Here is a 21,345-nt window from a genome sequence, read left to right on the forward strand (position 1 = left end):
GCTAGAAGGGAGTTGGGGTTGTGGAGAGGAGGAGGAGGAGGAGGAGGAGGAGGAGGAGGTGGTAAAGGAAGACTGTGGAGTCCTTGGTGCTCTCTGAGCTTGCTTGTTTTCTTGCAGACGTTTCATTACCAAACTAGGTAACATCATCAGTGCTAGAAGGGAGTTGGAGTTGTGGAGAGGAGGAGGAGGAGGTGGTGGTAAAGGAAGACTGTGGGGTCCCTGGTGCTCTCTGAGCTTGGTTGTTTTCTTGCAGACATTTCATTACCAAACTAGGTAACATCATCAGTGCTAGTAAGGGAGTAGGGTTTCCTCTCATTTTACATATGCTAGCGGTCTGTCCTGTCAGTACTGGTGGGAGTGTTCTCGGTGGTTCCTAGATGTTGTTTACTATTAGCTTGCATGTCTGAGTTGGTACTTTCCTGATCTAGGGTATTGTCTGCTCCTGAACTGTTGGTCTAGTGTTAATCCTGAAGTTAATCTCTGTTCATCTGGGTGTTGATTGCCGGTGAGGTCCTTTTGTTTCCTTTGTGACTTTTTCTTTGTCTCTTTCTGAGGCTCTGTAGACATTGTGATGAAATCAGGGCTGATGTTGGAAAGGAAACCTTGTGTTTTGCCAAGCAAATCCTGCAAAAAAGGGAGCCTCTCTTTTTTTGCCCTTCTCTCTGAACAACTGGAATTATCAGGAAGTGCTCAATACTGTATCTTCGTCCAACTTTACGGAGCACGATTCTACCCAAGAGTAGAGTTGCAAGGCAGAATGTTTATGTGGGTTTGGTTTCTGCCAGAGGGATGCTTTTTCCTGCGCTATCCAAATGCTCCCAATTAAAGATTGTTTTGAAGAAGGTAATCTAATTTTATTTCGTACAGCCGCAAACATTCCTTTGGAAAACAAAGATAGCTCAAGGTCGTCGGGAAGGACCTCTGCCTACTAGCACGGCCCAGTATTTTTTATTTGTGAATAAAAGATACATGTAAGACACCCATCCTTGTACAAAATCAGCACCAGGAGATTCTTCCAAAACAGAATGACAAAGTTTTAAAAAAATAAAACTTGCGAATCAACATCTATCAAGGTTTAGTTGTCATCCCAAAAAAAAAAAACCCCAAAAGGAAACAAACATCTGAAAGGGGCATTCAGCGTTGAAAAGGAAGGTATTTTGATGAATCTCATTTCAATTTGAACAATGCTGAGTATTCTCTTTTCACAATGCAGCCTGATAGCACGCCAGTCCGTTTTTTTTTTTTCCTCTCAAAAATCACAGTTGTCATCAGCAAAGAAGAGCAACATATGGCAAAAAAGGCCGTTTCTGCCTTTTCGAGCCGTTTTGCAGGGAAAAACACGTTTGCCAACAGAAGCTCCGTGTTCTGTGGAATCAAACCATTGCTTCAAAATGTTTTCGAGAGGCTAAAACAGAACCATTATATCTAGGTATCTATATGGGTACAAAAAGCAGGATTTGCAGGAAAAGATTTCCTTTCTGTCTCCTCTCCCCATTTTGCTTCTCCAAATCAAGTCCCTGCATGTGTTCTTTTCTTGATTTCATTTTTATGAGCATTTACTATCGCAACTGGTCATTGCTTTCATCATATGCCATTTAATCCCCACTTTAAACAGCAAATAGATTAATTATATACTTTGCTTAATCCGATATCAGGTCTGATAAGCAGATAACTATGTAGTGGCTAAGTGCTGGCCTAGAAACGATGAGGCTATGAGTTCTAGTCCTACCTTAGACTGGGTGACTTTGGGCCAAGAAAACAAAGAGTATTAATCCCCGGAATCCGTAGTTTCGGTCGACCCCCACTGGAACCCGGTCAGAGTGAGGAAGTCGGTTTAGGTGAAGTGTTCCAACAACAACCCTCTTTCTTCTCACTCCTTCCGCATATAAACGGACAATGTCGAACGACGGAACTCGATGAAGATTTCATTAGTTCCGTCTTATTTTGAGATTAGTTATTTATTTAGGTGGGGTTGCCTTTTTAATAGAAACACTGCGTACCATCCAGCAATGAGGCCTTTATACAAATGCTTCTTGCGTTCTGGAATGTACAATTCAGCAACCATCCTAAACATTGATGGCTTATTTTCTATTCTACTGTCTATTTGTTGTACCCTATTATGGCCTTATTTCTATTCTGCCTAGAAGCAGATCATCAATCTTCCGAGTAAATAAATAAGCAAGCCAGTGTCCAAATTTGCTTTTTGACCTGTCCTTCTGCAAATGTTCCCTCCTCCTCTTTACATTTCTGGACGGCACCCCTCCTGTCCAACAACGGTGCCCGTTTTTACAAGCGCACGGCTGCTTCAATGCAGTCGGTGGCAGGGTCGCTTATGTGCCTCAACAAACAGATCAATAGGAATGAAAACATATTTTAAAAATCTCTATTTGGAGCGGCGCTAGGTGCCTTTCAAAGGCTTCCGATGCCAAATGGAGTGCAGCTGAATTCTATCCGTCACACTTAACAGCACCTAAATAGATCTGTCTCGATTCTCTGAAGTGCACTTAATCAGAAGGCATTAGACTTACTTAATAAAAGCTTGCATGATGCATTTACAGATCTCCACTCTCACGGTCTCCTTCTGAAACATATCCAGGAATGGCAAGAACTTCTCCTAGGAAATCAAGAAAAAAACATCGAGATTAGAGCGCTGAGCTCCATTTGACATATCAGAATGAAGTTGCGCCGTCTTTGGCCACACACAATTATCTTTGGAGCAGGTACCATGGAAATCGATGGGGAATGAGGTCAGCTTTCTTTAAATTTGCCTGAGACACAGATTAGCGAACCACCGTCAGTTGTTCCATTGAACCTAAACGTATACAGGAAGCCCTTGACTTACAACCATCCATTTAGTGTCTGTTCCAGGTTACAACAGCACTGGAAAAAAGGGACTTATGACCGTTTTTCATACTTGTAGCATCCCCTGGTCATGTGATCAAAATTGCAACTGGTTCATATTTACGACGGTCGCCATGTCCCGGGGTCCTGTGATCCCCTTTTGCGACTTTCTGGCAAACAAAGTCAATGGGGAAGCCAGATTCACTTCACAACTGTGTTACTAACTTAACAACGGCAGTGATTCACTTAACAAGGCTGGCAAGGTCATGAATGGGGCAAAACTCACTTAAGAACTATCTTGCTTGGCAATGGAATTTTTGGACTCAATTCTGGTTGTAAATCAAGGACTACCTGTTATTGAAAAGGCTAGCGGTTTTCCAAATTCAGAGGATACGGAATACCAGCTAGTTAGAATTCCTCAACTCCGGGAAGAGAGCCAGTTGGCTGTTTGGAAAGAGCAAAATAGGTAGAGCATGACATTCAAAACCCCCATAGTATGCAGATGCGAACATTTAAGACTTGCGTGAAGATTTGTTTTAATTTTCAGATTTAACTCATCAGACTTCCAGCTAATCTCAAATAACTTCCAAGAGAAAATGCATGTGTTTTTTTTTTTAGACAGTAGAAACGCAGGAACCTTGTAGCCCTGCAGAAACTCACCAATGAGAAGAGAATGGAGAAATCGTGGAGATAGGTGATGACTTTCTGAATTATTGATTGAAGCTAAAATCAGAAAGGAGACAGAAAAAAAAAACATCCAGTAAGAATACTCTTCCTTTTTATCAAGACTCACTTTAATTTCCTTTCATTTTACCCTAATGCCTCTGTTCTGTCCTTTGAGCATATCTAATATTGTTTGGAAAGTAGCCATTCCTTTTGATCTCAGTAAGTTTTACAATAAGAAGAGTTCAGTTTTATTCCCTGCATATACACATATTCACAACCCCCTCACACATACACACACGGACCAAACACACAGACCGAGACCAACACAGACTCACGCAAACCAATGGATTCATCAGCTTTGGTTCGCTCTATATTTTTTTTTTCAAACGGATTCAGGGTGATAATATACAGTACGTTATTGTTAAAAGCCCCCAGATTTCTCGAATTTGCCAATTTAGCCTGATCGACGTTCTTTCTCCCCATTTTAGAAATGATGACTGAATTTCTCTCTTACTTGAGGGTAGGCCTCTTCAAAAGCCCGATCTGGAGTCATGTGTTTAATGACATCAGCTAAAATGGTATTGACTTCACGCTTCTGCAGACGCAATAAAAGAAAATGGCATCAGAGTGGCCGTAAATTCACAAACTATACAAAGCTAAGACACGTAGATTATGAAGCTGAATAACTGAGCAGCCTTTTGCTACATGACTAGCATCAAAGATGGGATTCTTTAAAGGCGATTCATATTTTAAGACAGCGCTGGCTGGCGAAGGTTATGGCAGTTCAAATCTATCACGTCTGCAAAGTGCAATAGATTTACAGCCTCCTGGGCTGAGAAGGCAGATTTCAAGGGTGAAGAGTTAACCCGATATTAAAGCTTGTTATACTGAGAATATTCATGTTTTGGGGTTGGATACACTGCCGTGCAGATATGTAATAGTGATGATATACTGCTGCAGATATTTCTAGATTAATGTAGGCCACCAAACTGGAAAGGCTATAACAAACCATTACTATTAGAATTCCAAGATTTATTCTCTTTTGTCCCATTCTTGAGACAACTCTCCCTAATGCTATGTGTCAAAGTGTGTTAAGTTCACTGGTGACAAACGCACGATGTGGTTTTTTTAAGATAATTCATTCTCAGGCTGCCAAGAGATGTTAGCACGGCCCGAGAGCAACTTCTAAATAAATAAAAACCAGGCGTACCTACTTCCAATACGGCAGAAGCAAATGCTCTGAACGATCATAAAGAGGGGGAGAAGGTCAAGAAAGGAAAGGACAAATGGGGAAATAAGAAACATTGAAACCTGCGCCTACCGTAAAATGCCTGCACGTATATTCCATCCAGATTTCTGCACAATTGATATAATCCTAAAAATAAAGGCATGAGCGTCACATTTAAAGGCACTCTGGCAGGTTTTCGTACCACCCAGCCTGCTTTTTCCATGTTTAACTGATTCTCTAGGACAGTGATGGCGAACCTTTTAGAGACCGAGTGCCCAAACTGCAACCCAAAACCAACTTATGGATTGTCAAGTGCTGGGTGGGTGTGGCCCATTGGGTGGGCATGGCTGCGGTGGTAACGGCAGACTGGCTGGGACTAAAAAGTCCAATCAACCAATTCCAACTTTGCAAGATCTTTTTTTCCCCCGCAAGAAGTTGAAATTGACTGATTGATTGAACCTTTTTTTTTTTTTTTTTTTTTGCACACGGCGGCGGAGGCCTAAAGCGAAAAGGTTTTATAAAACCCAGCTGAAGGCCTAGGACTGGGGTGACGGCGCGCGTGCCCACAGAGAGGGCTCTGAGTGCCGCCTCTGGCACCCGTGCCATAGGTTCGCCATCACTGCTCTAGGAAGTAAGGTAAAAATACCCTGAACATCCATTTATTTATTAGATTTATAACAAATTTAGGATCCCTGGTGTCTTTGAGCCCCAGAAATGCCCTAGTAGGGTGGTACATAGCATTCTGAAGAAGAAGCTATTTTCCTTCTGGAAAATGATTCTTTGGGACCTGGATATGCTCATCTTGGCGGTCATTCTGAGAACTGGGTGAATAACAGCCATTTTTGGTATGCATCTCTCACCTCACTCAAAATTTCAAACCTTCCATCAGTCCTATGTCCGAGCTGGGCAATATGCTTAAGAGAGAAGGTTGCTAATTTACAGTGCATATATTTCAACCATCTGCCACTCCAACTAAATTGCCAATTTCTTCTGCCAATAACCCACCTGCGGACTCTTTAGCTTCGTAATAACTTTCCAGGCTTCATTTAAGATTTGAAGCCGGTCACTTTCCGGTGGGTCAGCTAAGGCCAAATTCTGTCCCAGGGAGCAGAAGAGAAGATGCTGTGAAAATAAAATGCGTCACGCGTCCATTTTACTGCCTCCATGCGTGTTCCCAGTTGAATAAATAACATTAATAATACAAAGACAAGATATTTAATTTGTAAAAGAGAGAGATCGGAAATACCAACCAGGGAAAAAATTTGCTACCCAGATGATAGAAACTTTGGTTAAATTCTTAGGGATTTTAATGTGTTTAAACGGCTTGAGTGTTTTTGTTCTGAATAAAAAAAAAGCAGCATTTTTTTTAAAAAATGAAGCTTACATTTGATGTATAAGAAAACCAGAATGCTTTATAAAATCAAGCTTTTAAATATATTAATTAACTATTACAGCCACAATGGATCACTCCTGGACTGTTATAAAAAGAGAGAGAAGCTCTTCTCCAAAGCACCTGAAGGCAGGACAAGAAACAACGGATGGAAACTAATCAAGGAGAGAAGCAACCTAGAACTAAGGAGAAACTTCCTGACAGTTAGAACAATTAGCCAGTGGAACAACCTGCCTCCAGAAGCGGTGAATGCTCCAACACTGGAAGTTTTTAAGAAGAGACTGGACAACCATTTGTCTGGAATGGTATAGGGTCTCCTGTTTGAGCAGGAGGTTGGACTAGAAGACCTCCAAGGCCCCTTCCAACTAACTTTGTTATTCTGTTATTCCTGGACAGAACCAGCTATTATCAAAAGAACATCCAAGGAGAAAAGTCCATAACCACAAAAAACATTTTTGAACCATGGAATAAAAGACCACAATGCACATTTAATGGAATTATTTGGGGGGTCTATGAAGTGGCTGACAGCAATAATAGAATGGAGCAAATGCAGACGAGTTTACCTTGGGGAACCCAGATTCATCGCACTCTTTGATCATACCAATAAAATCCATCGCCCTGGCAGCAATAAATTCAGCGCTGAAGGCAGACATTATGGAATTCAAGAGCAAGGCGCTGGAAGAAATATTATTTCAGAGCATTACAAGACAGTCCCCCAAATGATATTTTTACATGTTGGCTTTTACAGTAAGCTGTACCCAGAACATACTGCATTTTCACATCCAGAGACCATTAGTGGCTTATTTGGTCAAAGCTTTTTTTTTTTTCTATTCTCTGGATCAATTCCATCAGTTTCTGGCCCGTTGCAAAACCTTCAGAACTGAATCACTACAACAAAACCAACTGTCACCCTTGAGTGGCAAAACAACAGTGCCAAGGTGAAAATCCACCTGAAAGGGAAGGAGCCCAACGAACAGTCTAGGGAAGATTTCATTTTGCATCTCAGTTACGAAGGGTAGAATAATAAATGCACCAAGCAACATGTTCCTGTATAAATATATACTGGAGCAACGGCATATTCTGCCCAGGATGAGAATAAGTGACATAAGTCTCTGATTAGTGAATGCTTAATGTGCAAGAAGTCTCCAGTTCAAAACATCTGTACTGTAGCTTCATCAGCTGCCAATCAGGGTTGACAACGATAGTTTTTTACTCTATGCCAAGAAAGAAAGGAGAGTTAAAAAACAAACTTATAGCACAGCACTTACTTGTTGCCTAGTTTCCTGCATCTCTCCATCATCTCTGTCAACAAGGTCTACAAAAGAAATAAACAGAAAAATAACAAAAAATAAAAGGAAATCAAAAGCAACTTATGGCCAGAATTGAGCTCAGAACTACAGTTTTTCCAGTTGTTAACCGGACCGACCCAATTTGACAATATTTTTGCGGCAGTCATTAAGAAAATCACCGTGGCCGTGAAGCGAATCCATGGTCATTAAGCAAATCAATTGTCTGCAATGGGGTATTTTTTGGAATGAATGGTGATTAAGCAAATCACGATTGCCGTGAAGCGAATCCATGGTCATTAAATGAACCGGTTATCTGCAATGGGTATTTTTGCATTTACAATACGAGGGACAAAACTTATTTCTGGCGAAGCAGCTGTTGTTGTTTTTAAGACGCCTGGAAAACTGAGCTAAAATCTCAGCTTGTGCAAGATTTTGTGTTTCCACATGCTTGCGTTTCAAAAAAAAAAGAAAAAAAAAGTTGGCACATTGAAGTGTCTCATTAGAAATCAGAGGTCTTGCTTCAGATAGTCTTAAAGGAGCGATCACGTTAAGCTGATGGAATTTAAAAATAAAAGGAAGTGTCATCTGCATGACCAAAGTGAAAAAGGAGGATTCCAAAGTAGGATAACAAGTTCCTTTGCTTTGTGCCAAGAAAGAAGCTGGGCTGTAGAAACTGAAAGGGTACATTATGCTCAGGGGCTTTGCAGGAGATTCTGCATACAAATGGTCTCAAATGCTTTTACAAAGTTTTGCCTGCCATGTTTTTATTTATTTGTAATGTTTTATTTGTATTAAAAAGAAACCCTAGAATATAACACACTCAGGGCTGGGTTAGGGAACTCCTCAGCATCAGCCTTGAAAGAAATGTTAAGTCAGATCCTTGTCCCACTCCCCCACCCCAAATTAACTCTTTTTCTGCTGAGCCAATTTTTTTTTTTTTTCAACTCCCAGAATTCGCCAGCCAGCCAGCTGAACATACGGGAGTGATTATGGGCTTATGATTACTATTTTATTTATGTACATGTTCTTGCCTTTATTATTTTTACAAATAAGGCAACGATCCAACACACTTTCCTCCTCCTATTTCCCCCACAATAATTTTGTGGAGTAGGTTGGGCTGAGAGAGAGGGTCATCCAGCTCAAGGTCATCCAGCTGGCTTCCATGCCTAAGGAAGGACTGGAACCCACAGACTCCTAAAGTCACCAGCTGGTTTTTGTGCCTAAGGCAGGACTGGAACTCACCATCTGCTGGTGATTGGCCCAAAGTCACCCAGCTGGGGTTTCATGCCTAAGGTGGGACTAGAACTCACAGTCTCCTGGTTCAAGCCTGGTGCCTTAACCACTACACCAAAGTATGCCATGGGCGAGAAAGATTCTACCATCAGATAGTGCATCTCTTCATTCCCAACCTGTCTACTGAAAACATTGGGTTCCTTTCAGATGAACCTTCTCCGTTATACCAAGCCCAAGAGACCTTCAAACGTTTGTCAGAATGAGTTTATTTTTTACCTCCGCAGCTCGGTAAGCAATGCATTGTAGGATCCAGTCAATAGCCGGAGAATAAAGTGTTAGATACAACGGGATCTCAACACACTGGGCCACCAGCTGATTCTGGACAGTATCCCCATGAATCTGTGGAGAACATCCAAGGAGAATGGTCACCAAAAAGACCCAAGTGGTGGAAAAAAGAAGAAGGATTCACCATAAAGCCAACACATGGGATGCTGACCTCAAGGAAACCTCTGGGAAAACTGATTGGGGGTGGAAGCATCCAAAGTCCTAGAAAGTGGAGAAATCCCAGTTGGGTCAGTCTGCACTCTGGTCATCTGATTGTGGGGGATGCTACAATGGTTATAAGGGCTCCATAATTCTGGTCATCTGATTGTGGGGATGCTGCAGTGGTTATAAGGGCTCCATAATTTTGGTCATCTGATTGTGGGGATGCTGCAATGGCTATAAGGGCAAGGGCTGGTTGTAAGTTGCTTTTTCAGTGCCCTGGTAACTTCAAACGGTCACTAAAGGAATGGTTGTAAGCCAAGGACTACCAGTACACCGAGACCTGCCATATGGATGAGCGCTCAATAATTTGGAACAGATTGGCCCCTTTTTCTAAACCCCAAGATTCTCTACCCTGTCGACAGCTACACAGTCCTTTTCTGTCTGAACTAGGAGGCAGAGAAGAACCTTATCCAGGAAAGGATCCAGGTGCGGATTCTGCCATAATAAGGACACGTCGTTTACTCACTTGCTTAAAGGTTAGAAGGAAGTCAAAAAAGTTCTTGTCCAGGTTGTCCTTCAGACGGGGAGCTACTTCCATCCCAACCTGTTTGAGGAAACCAAATGAATGAAATATGTTCTCTGCTTCTCTGAATACAGTTTTCTTGGAAAGTTTAATAAAAACAGATCAGTGTATCGTAGAAGGTTAATTTTCTATACGGTAATGGCAGCGAGATTATTATAGGCACAAAGATGGAAGATTATTCAAACACCCACAATGGAGGAACGATCATAAAACGACCAGAATGAGCCAAAATGGGAAAACTGACCTTAACTGGTCAGGGAGAAAACAAGAAGTGCTTATTTTAAAGAACAAAAGACTGGAAACCTTTACGACAGGGCTCTCCGACCTTGGCAACTTTAAGACTTGTGGACTCCAACTCCCAGAATTCCCCAGCCAGAGTGGCTGATGGTTCGTGGATTTCCTAATTCAATAATCCCTTTTCTATTGTTCTGTAAAACCAGACTGGTAAGGGAAAAATATCTTACCCTGCAGAGGTATGCCCTAGCGTAGACAGCCACCAAAGGATCACCAATTCCTCGAATCATGGAAGTCAATCGGGGGAGACATTCCAAAATTCCCCTAAAAAAAATCAATTTGAGGCATAGGTTTTACTTCTGACAGTGGGGTCCTTGTGCTCTCTGTTTGTTTCCAATTTCCAGTAAAAAAAACCAAACCATTGGGTACAATGGCTTTGCTTAATGACCATCAAAAGAAAAAGGTCATAAAATCAAGCTTGGTCACATGCTGATCTGCTTAGTGATCGCCACAACTTGTAACTGTAATGTTGAGCTCAATTACATGCATAAGTGGAGGACGACCTATATTGAATAATCAAATGCTTATCAAGCCTTACGTTTTGGAAAGAAATTTGTTGCACTTCAGTATCGATGTCTCCACATAACTGGTACAGAGTTAGGGAAAAAAAAGAATTCAGAATAAAACTACACATAGCAAAAGAAGCAGATAATATATTTACAGGATTGTTATAAAATTTTCCTTATATCAGCAGTGAAAGATGCAGATAAGTTAAAACCATTATGAAAAATGACATAGTCTGCAAGGATGTAGGTGACCTCGATTTCACCCAGGGGCTTTCCTATAATTCTGCCTGCTAAGAGAGGAAAAATTCTCTTGATATTATTTATACTTAATCATTCGATTCCCAATTGTGAGAGATCAGTGTTCAGGTATTGATCAAGTTTTATCGCAAACATCTCTCCACATTTCAGTAAGAGTTTCTGTGGCTACACCTACTCAGGCAGACAGATAATACGTATACTAACTTGGTTATTGCTAACTTGGTTATTGCTTTAGAGGCTGAGTTTTCCAACATCAGCAACTTTGAGATGTCTGGATTTCAACAGCCAGCTTGCTTCACCAACTGATTTCTACTGGCCAATCAGGGATCTCTTGTTTTGCCATCTCTTGATACCCAGGTGGCATATCTTTCTGGTTTCCCTCACTGGAGAATACTCAATGCAATTTGAAATAAAAGTATAAATCGGGTAACATTTCTTTCATCAAAGCCTTATTCCAATAAGGATACAATCTTGGGATGAGTTCCCGGATGGAAGCAATCTTGAAAAACCAGTTTAAGCAGGTTTCTTTGGCGATATCATTCACACTTTCAGGAGTAAAATTGTCTGATTAAAATAAAAAAAACAAAAAACAAAAAACAGAAGTCTTAATTAAGAATTAAGTGTATTGTAATCATACAGATCTGAGAAAACAGCATTCAACCGTATAAAAATATAGCATCGTTTAAAATGCTAGTTTTAGAGGTCATTACTGTGTAATTTTGAAACTAGAGATTCCACTAATTTTGGGTTTGTGATGGTTCTTGGCAATTTCCAATTTTGTATTTGTGAGGGTTTGATTAATAATAGCACAGTGTTTAATAGCTAGATACCATTAAATAGCAATTAATAGCCATAGCAATAGTACTTAGACTTACAGTATATACCAGTATATAACATATGTTATTTTACTGATACAGGCATTTATTGAGGGGAAAAAGTCTACAATGATACACCCGCTTATACCAGCATACAGCCCAGTAAACAGAATGCAACATATTTCTGAATACGATGTCAAAGAAATCAGTCAAAGGCTATAACGCTCACAGGACAAATAGCAGCAGCAAATGGAATACACCAGCATCCACTGCTCTTTGTGGGGGGGAAATCCCCAGTTGAATCCATCAATAAAAACTTAATATATGTATTTGTGTGTGTGAGACTTAGATGACTGGTTGCGGTGTCCCCGCAGTCATGTTAATCATAATTCGTGCACTTGGCAACCATCACACTTTTTATAAACAGTTGCGGCATCCCACAGTCACAGGACTGCCAGTTGTGACCTTCCCATCTGGCTTCTGACAATGGGGAAGCTAGCTAGCAGGGAAGCCTGCAAGTGGTGTCTCCCTTAACGACTGCGGTGATTCAGTTAATGACCCCTGCAAAAAGGGTCATCAATTGGATGCTGTTGCGCAATGCCTCACTTAATTCTTGTGTCGCTTAACTTATTACTTTTTTTGGTCCCTATTGTGATCGTAAGCCACAGAGAACACTTCTGGACACGGTGGAACGATTCTCCTGATCTGGTCTGCCTCAAGGTCCTGATGCCCTGGTCCACAATGTTGGCCTAAAGGCGAAAATAATATCACTGGGCAGCATCAAGAGACTTGAGCCGGTTCTGGTCTGACCCAGTTTGAATTCCATCAGGTCCTCCGAAGCAAGAGGTCTCCTTGGCTGGTAGGAGAAAAAGGCCAGCTTTGTTTATTGTAAGGCGAAAGTGGAACAGATGGATTGATGGGGCGGCCCGGGGTGATTTTATCCCTTCTGTATTCCAAGCACCTCTTTGGCACAAAACAAGAGGGACAGTCGTTTGTTATTCCGCTGCCGTTTTCTTTCAAACACACAGAACCCAGGCAGAGATTTTGGGAGACTGCAATCCTCTCCCATGTTCACCGCCGCCCTCCCCCGCCCTTCCCCTCCTCGCAGCCGAGGACTCTTACATAATGGAGTGCTATGGGGATCCAGATTCTTCAGTTCAAGCATGTATTAACTGCTGAGTTGGTTAAGGACAACAAGCATCCTTAACCGAAGCCGCTCGACAGAGAAGGCAACAAGAAAGATTAGGAATGCAACAATGCACGGTTTCTAGCCCTTCCGCGAAGCCAAACTAATTTCAAATTGCATAAACATTTCAATGATGATTTTTTTTTTTTTAAAAGGGAATTTTCAACGCTCCGCTAAGAAGCAAAGTTGGCTTCACCAAGCATTCGCTTTTTAGGCCTAAAGCTTTGGTTTTGCTATCAAGGGCACAGCGGAGTCCTTTCCAATTATTTCTGCTGCAGGCCGGTTTCTGGACGGGGTGGGCTCAATCAGAATCTGCTCTCTTTTATCCGAATGGAAAGAATGAGCACAAGGCATAACGAGAGCGTGTTCTCGTCTCGCAGACAAACCGTTCAAGGCACAGCTTTTCCCGGGAAATTGTCCGCGTTTGCCATACCTGGGATTTCTCATTCCAGCAAGACTGCAAGAGGGAACTCTAAAGGAGCTTCAGGCAAAGGAGACATGTATCCTCAAACGACTCAAACAGGAGTAAAGGAGCAATAAGCAGACGCAAAAGATCACAAGGGATCTCAAACTATCTTGCGCTTCTAGAGACAGTTTGGTGTAGTGGTTAAGGTGCTAGACTAGAAACTGGGAGACTGCAGGTTCTAGCCTCCATTAGGCATGGAAGCCAACTGGCTGACTTGGGGCCTGTCACTCTCTCTCAATTCAACTCAACCCAACTCAACTCAACCAAACTCAACTCACAGTTGTTGCAGGGAAACAAGGGGCAGGAGATTTATGCCTTACTTTGTACCAATAAAGGCAAGAGGTAAATAATACAACTGCATACACGTTGTTTTAAACATGAAAAGCATCTTTATGTTGAGCTAGAGACCAAAATGACTTTACCACACCATCTCCTTGAATGAATATAAATGAATAAATGGACTTTTATTACAATGCTATTTTCTCAATAACTGTAGGGAAAGGGTAAGCTTCTATTGGATTTTGCCAGGATCGTTTTTCAAGTCCCCGATCTAATTACAGCCTTGAGATGTCCTGGTAGGGAACTATCCTAACTTTTTTGGAGGTTAACCAAGATAAGCGAGGGATTGCCTCTTGAATCAAAGTCCTTGTTTATACAGAGAAGCTAGGAAGTTAAACTTCTGAGATATTTCAGAACGCCTTTTAAAACCTTTCTCAATTGGTCGTTCATTTTTTCTACTGCTAATTCTGAATAGTTTGCCTCCAACTGGAGACAAGGATGCTAATGAAGGTTTGCTATCTTATTTGCTATGGAACATCTTACCTGGCAATGGGGTACAATGATCAGTACACATAGAAAAGATCCTTTCATATACCAACTTTCCTGCAATGACAAGAAGAAGAAGATGGAAAAACACAATTTGCGTAGCCATTCTAGATGCAAGTCCTGGAAGAGACTATTAATAATTGGCTATCAAGAATATGTATTAAAATTAGAAAATTGAACTATCCATAATTTAGACATGCTAGCACTGATGGTGTTATCTAGTTGGGTCATGGAACGTCTACAAGAAAGTAACTATGCTCAGAGAGCACCACACACCCCAGAGTCCTTTTCTCCTCCTCTCTGCAAACTCCACTCTCTTCTAGCACTGATCATGTTACCCAGTTAGGTCATGAAACATCTGCAAGAAAGCAGCCATGCTCAGAGAGCACCAATTCAACCCTGAGCTACAAAAATGATCTTCTATCGGTAAAATCTCGACTTTAAGGTTGTTTTGAGGTAAGTTAACCCTCACACTATCTATCCCATTAGAACTCACAGGAGAAAACAGAGGATATTATGTTAAACAATCAGACATTTTAAGAAATGTGCAGAAAAACGGCTCTCTTAAAAATGCTATTAGCTGGATATCCTCTCTAAAAGGTTTTGTGGCAGACTCATGCCAGCTCCAGCTCCTGCTGTCAAGAGGAGAATGGGTTACAGATCTAAATAAAGACTTCTTTTTCTCTGTCTCCTCTAATTCTAATCATGTTGTGCTTTTGGTTTGCCAAGCGCACTTTTGGCATTACATCATGCTGCCCTCAAGTGGAATAATGGCTACATCATTGTATCTTGCCTGACTTCAGTCCAGACTTAAAAGAGGATATAATCTGCTTTGTTAAATTGCAGAGTGAAATGGGATGGCCGCTCTAAAAAAACTCCCTAATCTGCTATTATCCAAAAACTGTTTTTAAAGTACCGTAAGTTGGTGGTGCTGCATTTATTCCATACCGTAACTTACACAGGATGTCTGTCAGGCTGTGTTTCCCAACCTTAGTCGTTTTAAGATGTGTGGACTTCAACTCCCAGGCTGGGAGGGGAGTTTGTAGTCCACACATCTTAAAATGGCTAAGGTTGGAAACATTGTTATAAGGGGTCTAGGTGTACGCAGGAACATCTGTGCATGTGTGGAAGTAATATCCATAATTATTTTTAGCTACCAGAAAATCATTCATATTTTCTTTTATTTAAACAACAAAAAAAACAACACAGTATGGCTTATACTCACCAAAAGTATCAAGGATGTCTGTTATTAAGACAAATTTACTGGGATAAAACTGAATCACGGTTGTATCTGAAAGAAGTTTAGAACACTGGGTGGAGAGAAAAAAAAGCGAAACGAAAATTAATCGGTCGTGTCATTACACAGAGGGTCATTTTGCTGATTAAAAGGCAGCTGGAGGATGGCCTGTTATTTGAAGGGCAGAGTTTATCCCCTTTTGCCGAACATGAAGATTTCCCTTCCAACTCTCCAGCATTCTCTTATTTATTTCCTGGCTGACCCCTCCAGCTGCCTATGGATTTCTTCAGCACTGAATTCCTTCTTAACCCAACAGCAACGGAATGGAACCGCTGCTAAGCCCCACCGTATTATTTATAATATATTCCAGATGTCATTCCAGCAGCGAAAGATAAACAGTCCCAATAAAGGCAGGGGAAGGAAAGGTGGAACAGATATTCAGATACAACTGAATACTCAAGACAGCAAAACCCTGGGAAGTCTCTTTTCGAACCCTCAACCAACTTTGAAAAAACAAAAATTAACCAGAGAGAAAGAAAATAAACGGATTATGAAGAGGTTGCTCTTTCTACCCATTATGGCTGTTATTAGTTGGGCTGGACCTCTCCCAAATAGGGCAGTCGTGCTGAATGCTCTGAGAGCAAGAATAACAGAACATCTGGCCCTTCCTGGATATCCCCTTTCCAGTGATTCCTCTGTGTGTGTGTGTGTGTGTGTGTTGTATAGCATGACAGAATACAGCAGTGGTTCTAAACCTTTCCTTCACCGCGGATGCCTTTAAATACCTTTTGTGGCCATGCACCATGGCCACGGACCTCCAAGACTTAACTCAAGATTTAAATCATTGCATTTTTTCAAGCCTTCGTGGTCCCCCTGTGACATTGTGTCCCCCCAGCGGTCCGTGGACCACAGGTTGAGAACCACTGGGATACAGCATTAGTGCATAAAACTTCACAAAAACAGCATATAAAATTTATATGAAGGTAGTTTCCCTGTCAATCATGTTTGACTTTATAGCTCATTGCTCATCTTTGTTTCTTGGCTGAGGAAACCAGCGTTGTCCGAAGACAATTTCTGTGGTCCTGTGGCCAGCGTGGATGTATACCAAAGGCAGCACGGAACACTGTTACCTTCCTGCCGACGTGGTACCTATTTATCTACCTGCTAGGTGGCCAAGGCTGAGGCAAGCAACGGGAGCTCACCCCGTTGCATGCAGCTCAGGTCTTGAACCCGGGCTGTTAGCTCTCCAGCTGCCAAACTCAGCATCTTTAGTCGCCGAGCCATCGCGCCCCTCGATATAAAATGTAGAGCAAAATAACACCAGAGCAGTGAATTATTAAAAAATAATAATAAAACTGCTATGTATGAGCAGTTACTGGAGTGACTAAAGCTATGGCCGGAGATCTAGGCCAGGGGTAGGCAACCTTGGCTCTTTTATGACTCGTGAACTTCAACTCCCAGAATTCCTGAGCCAGCTGTGCTGAGGGGAAAGGGAGAGGTTTCCAAGCTGAGCCATGCTGGCTCAGGAATTCTGGGAGTTGAAGTCCACCAGTCATAAAAGAGCCAAGGTTGCCTACCCCTGATGGTCGTTTAGCCAAGAATAACGCAGCAATTCCTGTGTTAAGTAATCCATATAGTAACCAGGAAGAAGTAAGAATTGCTGCAGAATCCTTCTGCTTTCTTCTTCTTTTCCTTTTTCCTTCTGGTCAGCCCAGGGATTCTTACCTGCCATGAAGCTTTTCGGTATAAATACTTTACATAAATAAAACACCTATCTCAGGGCTTGGCTCTTTTATGACTCGTGGACTTCAACTCCCAGAATTCCTCAGCCAGCATGGCTCAGCTTGGAAACCTCTCTTTCCCCTTAGCACAGCTGGCTCAGGAATTCTGGGAGTTGAAGTCCACCAGTCATAAAAGAACCAAGGTTGCCTACCTCTGACCTATCTTAATGACCACAGCATTCACTGCCAAAAAGATTGTTAAAATCAGGCTGGTCACATGACCGACCCATTTCCTGACTTACAGCCGTAACGGGCAGCTCCATTATTCTCGTTAACTTGAAGACCAGATATATACAGAAATGGCAAAAGTATCACAGCTGGGCTGCCTGCAAGTTTCTTGCTCAAGCATGTCCACTCAAAAAAAAAAAAAAGGGGGGGGGAGAGGGGGAGAAGAAACCCGGAAGAAGCAGCCAGGAACTCCTCTGAAAAGGTTAAAAGCATCTTTTTTCCTGTTTATAACCCTACTTATCCTAGCATAAAACAGTGTTATGCTCACCTGGATCACAATCTTAAGGGCTTTGACTTTCTGATCGGAGGCCCACGCATCCTTCAAGGATTGGTTGAGTTCTTCAATCCGGTTGGTGTAGTCTTGCTGGGTTAAATTTAGTAATTCTTTTTGGGACCCCTGAGAAAGAATGTCGGGTGCAAACGGTGAGTTATTTGTTAACAGCTTTATCCTCTCCTTTTGGGAGAGCAGCCTGGGAAATGCAGAACTGCTGTCCTGTGTGGTACAAACCAGGTATCACTGCTATTCACTCCTAAAGAATTCCAGACACCATCCTTCCTTCTCCAACAAGCATTTCTGTCTCATGGTTTATGGCTTAGAAGAACATACAGATCACCCTCAACTTATAACCATTTGTTTAGTGACCCTTCAAAGTTACAACGCACTAAAAAAAAAAAAGGGATCTTTTTCACAATTAACCATCATTGCAACATCCCCATGCTCATGTGATCAAAATCCAGACGCTTGTAACTGACTCACATTTATGACGGTTGCAGTGACCCAAGGTCACGCGATCCCCTTTTGCAAAGTCAAAGGGGAAGCCAGATTCAATTAACTGTGTTACTAACAACAACTGCAGTTATTCACTTAAGAATTGTAGCAACAAAGGCCATAAAATGGGGCAAAACTCACTTAACAACTGTTTTGGGCTCGACTGTGGTCGTTAAGTCGAGAACTAGCTGCATTTTTTTTTTAATCTATTACAAATTACAGAATCAAAAGCTCTCATTTCAGTTCCCTCACCAGACAGTACAACAGAGTGAGGACTTTGTGAAAACCCTACAGAATGCTGAAAGGAAGGACAGACATTTCTTTGCTTTAAAAACGAATTTTTGCTCACTTCTTCAAGATCATCCAATTCTTCTAGTCTGGTTCGCACTTTCTCTGAAACGGTGGATCCAGGAGTTGAGGCTTTTCCTGCAAGTAATTACATGCTTTAAATTGTACAATCCTCAAGAATTTAATTTACAAGGAAATTACAGTAATTGTGGACTGAATTAAGGAATAAATTATGCCCCAATAGTAGCTGAAGAAAACAATTACATGCAGAGTGAGACATTTCAAACTTTTGTAATTGGCAGTATTTTAGACTCCGTGGGCCAAATTTCTGGTTTACAAAAGCCTTAGGAATCCTTTGTTTGGAAAGCAAATGTACAGCCGTCCAATTTACGGATTTTTTTTAATAGTGTGAAGACTCCAAATGTATCAAAATAGAGAGTTGTTACTTCAGGAGGAAGTTCTTTCATGTCTGTAATAATTTTCCAATTAAGCAACATGTTTTATAAAAAAAAAAAGAGAATAGAATAATGCTGGCGCTTATATGGAAAACTTTTTAAGTTAAACATTTGGAAGTGAATGCTTACCTTTTTCAGATCCCATGTATAAATTCTGCAAAAGAAACAGAAGTTCAGTTTAAATTAGGGATTCTCAACTGTCCAGTTCTGTTACATAATCGAACGCCGACAGTCCCTATCAAAATTCATATTGTGAATTGTCCCCTATTATGCAGAGCTACAAAGTGGCTGGCTTGATATGTTCTAGGAATTCAATCATTATACTTTGTAAGCCCAGCCAATTATAGTTTAAAGTATGGTTTTGCAGCTCCAAAGATTCCAGCCAGGAGAAAAATATAATGCCAATTTTCAGCATGACTCCATGAGTTCCCTTTATTTTATAACTAGATTTCCCTCTTTAGATATTTTTTTCTTGCATTCCCGATACCTTTGTACTGTTAAACAAGATTAAAAGTGGACTCACTATGGACAGTTTCTCATTCGTTGTGTAGCGCGCCAAGATTTCACCACGTTTGCTTGACCAAGGTTCAAAGTCACTTCCCACAGACAAACTCTCATCTTTATCGCGCTTCTTCCTGGCATTATCCTACAAAGGAGTAAGAAAGAAAGCATAACCATCTTACATAAATGGAAATTGCTGCTTGCAAGTTAAAAAAGACTTTTTATCTAAACTGAAGATAAAATTCAGTGTTACCACACCACTACCAGAATGAATAATAGCCAGTGACCAAGCATAAAACTGACAGAAATTTACATTTAAAAACTCATAATTAATTGTAGGCAACGCCATCAGCTATCCAGTAAAAGCACACAGATTGGCTACCAATGGAAAGAAGCACAAACGAGTCTGGTCTTCGCCTTCAGCACCATGGAGAGCTCCCTGCAAGACACGTTAAACCAGGCATGTCAAATTCCTGATGTCATGTGACATCGCGCAACGTATTGAGTCAGTTTTGCCATTGCCGGCAATGGGGTGGGCGCGGGTTCCACGTGACGCATCCGGCCCATGGGCCGGCAGTTGGACACCCCTGTGTTAAACTGCTTATCTTCTTTGCAGCCTCCCATTCCTTTGAGTGCGTGAATGAATACCAGAGCTGAAAATGACACATTTCCTACCATTTTGAATAAAAAAGCTCCCAAAATATAGTGTTACGCAGACCCTGAACAAGCTTAAAATTGATTAACAAAAGATCTTCTCCCTTCTGTCCCTCCCTCCAAAATTGAGTGGCAACCACAATATCGGGGAAGGAGCCCATAAGTGTGACGTGGCCCTATCCACTGTAGTCTTCGCTATAATTTAAACGTAGACATATTTTTGCTGGCTTCCCAAAAAGGGGAACACAGCTGAACTCTCATCCAGACAGCTTCAGAGTCTGAGTATGACCCACTGAGAACCAAAAAGAGAGAAGCAGAAGATCTCTATCTCTACTTGCTGCTAATTATAATTTAAAGAGTTTGTGTTCTTGGTTTACAAGTTAGAAAATATAGAAGAAACATCGTGGAGACGTTATTGTTTGGCTAGGATGACACTGAAGAACATTCAGAAGGTTTCTTCCAGTTGGTTTGACCAGAACTTTGTTGAGTTCCTCCTAACTCGGGAGACATAAAGAGTTTTGGACACACACACATCTGCAGAATGCAGGGGCAGCAGTAACATCAGCCCCCTACAGTACCTAACTGGTCTGAAATGACATTACCGTTGTCATGGTCAGCAATGGATCAGCAGTGGCTGCGAACAAGGATAAAGGATCTGTCCCATCCAGAACACTGCTCAGTGGATCCAGCATTGAACTAGAGGAGGAGGATGATGTAGAAGAGGTGCTTCCTTTACGGCCCAGTTTTTTGGTCTTTGATTCCGTAACCTGAGGAATAAAATAGCATATGTAAGAAGTTTGCAGCCCAATCCTTTCCAGGCCTATTCCAAAGGAAATGGCACTTATTCCAAAACCCAGGCAAACATGTGTAAGAGATCAGCTCTTGTCTATTTTGGGTTGAGACGTTCAACTCGGTGAGCAAGGAATAGTTACTTAAGCAGACAATGGAGCAGAATAATATTCAATGCTACACAAAGCCTAATTCTGAACAAGCTTAAAGAGTAGATCCACCTGGTGCAATTATAAAACTAAACATTCTACCACCAGCGGTTACTGCAAATAGTGTAGAATTTAATTTCCCTCATTTGAAGTCATACTGATGGTATCAGCAGACCTTTTTATGGAGGTATGACAAACCAAAAAGGTCTTATTTATTAATCAAGCTTGATAATGACATTGTTGGTCTAGATTCCACCCAAGCAGACCAACATGGCAATATCAGGTTTTTTCCAGATTATCAGGTAAACCTACCATAATGGGTTTGAGTGGGTGGAAATCTCCAAATTCGACAGACACAGCTTCCAGTCTGCATGGTTCCAATTCACGCTCATAGTTTCGTATTCTTGCATGCCTGAAAAACAAAAGTA

General features: G+C 41.4%; 1 protein-coding gene across 1 annotated transcript in view; it reads right to left on the bottom strand.

The window, feature by feature from the left end:
- VPS35L (VPS35 endosomal protein sorting factor like) overlaps positions 1-21,345 on the bottom strand; it is a 36,646-nt gene that overhangs the window by 13,599 nt on the left and 1,702 nt on the right. The window contains exons 2-21 of the mRNA XM_015826410.2: positions 21,230-21,329; positions 20,582-20,746; positions 19,348-19,470; positions 18,954-18,978; positions 18,431-18,507; positions 17,581-17,709; positions 15,292-15,376; positions 14,064-14,123; positions 11,242-11,338; positions 10,549-10,596; positions 10,181-10,274; positions 9,660-9,737; positions 8,924-9,046; positions 7,394-7,440; positions 6,689-6,800; positions 5,741-5,857; positions 4,829-4,882; positions 4,022-4,102; positions 3,502-3,564; positions 2,529-2,614 (exon numbers count right to left, since the gene is read on the bottom strand). Of these exons, the coding sequence (XP_015681896.1) occupies positions 2,529-2,614; positions 3,502-3,564; positions 4,022-4,102; positions 4,829-4,882; positions 5,741-5,857; positions 6,689-6,800; positions 7,394-7,440; positions 8,924-9,046; positions 9,660-9,737; positions 10,181-10,274; positions 10,549-10,596; positions 11,242-11,338; positions 14,064-14,123; positions 15,292-15,376; positions 17,581-17,709; positions 18,431-18,507; positions 18,954-18,978; positions 19,348-19,470; positions 20,582-20,746; positions 21,230-21,329 (1,764 nt within the window). The remainder of the gene's footprint in view (positions 1-2,528; positions 2,615-3,501; positions 3,565-4,021; positions 4,103-4,828; positions 4,883-5,740; positions 5,858-6,688; positions 6,801-7,393; positions 7,441-8,923; positions 9,047-9,659; positions 9,738-10,180; positions 10,275-10,548; positions 10,597-11,241; positions 11,339-14,063; positions 14,124-15,291; positions 15,377-17,580; positions 17,710-18,430; positions 18,508-18,953; positions 18,979-19,347; positions 19,471-20,581; positions 20,747-21,229; positions 21,330-21,345) is intronic.

Source organism: Protobothrops mucrosquamatus, unplaced genomic scaffold, assembly GCF_001527695.2.
Source record: "Protobothrops mucrosquamatus isolate PMUCROS unplaced genomic scaffold, P.Mucros_1.0 scaffold_209, whole genome shotgun sequence".
In the NCBI taxonomy this organism is placed as follows: Eukaryota; Metazoa; Chordata; class Lepidosauria; order Squamata; family Viperidae; genus Protobothrops; species Protobothrops mucrosquamatus.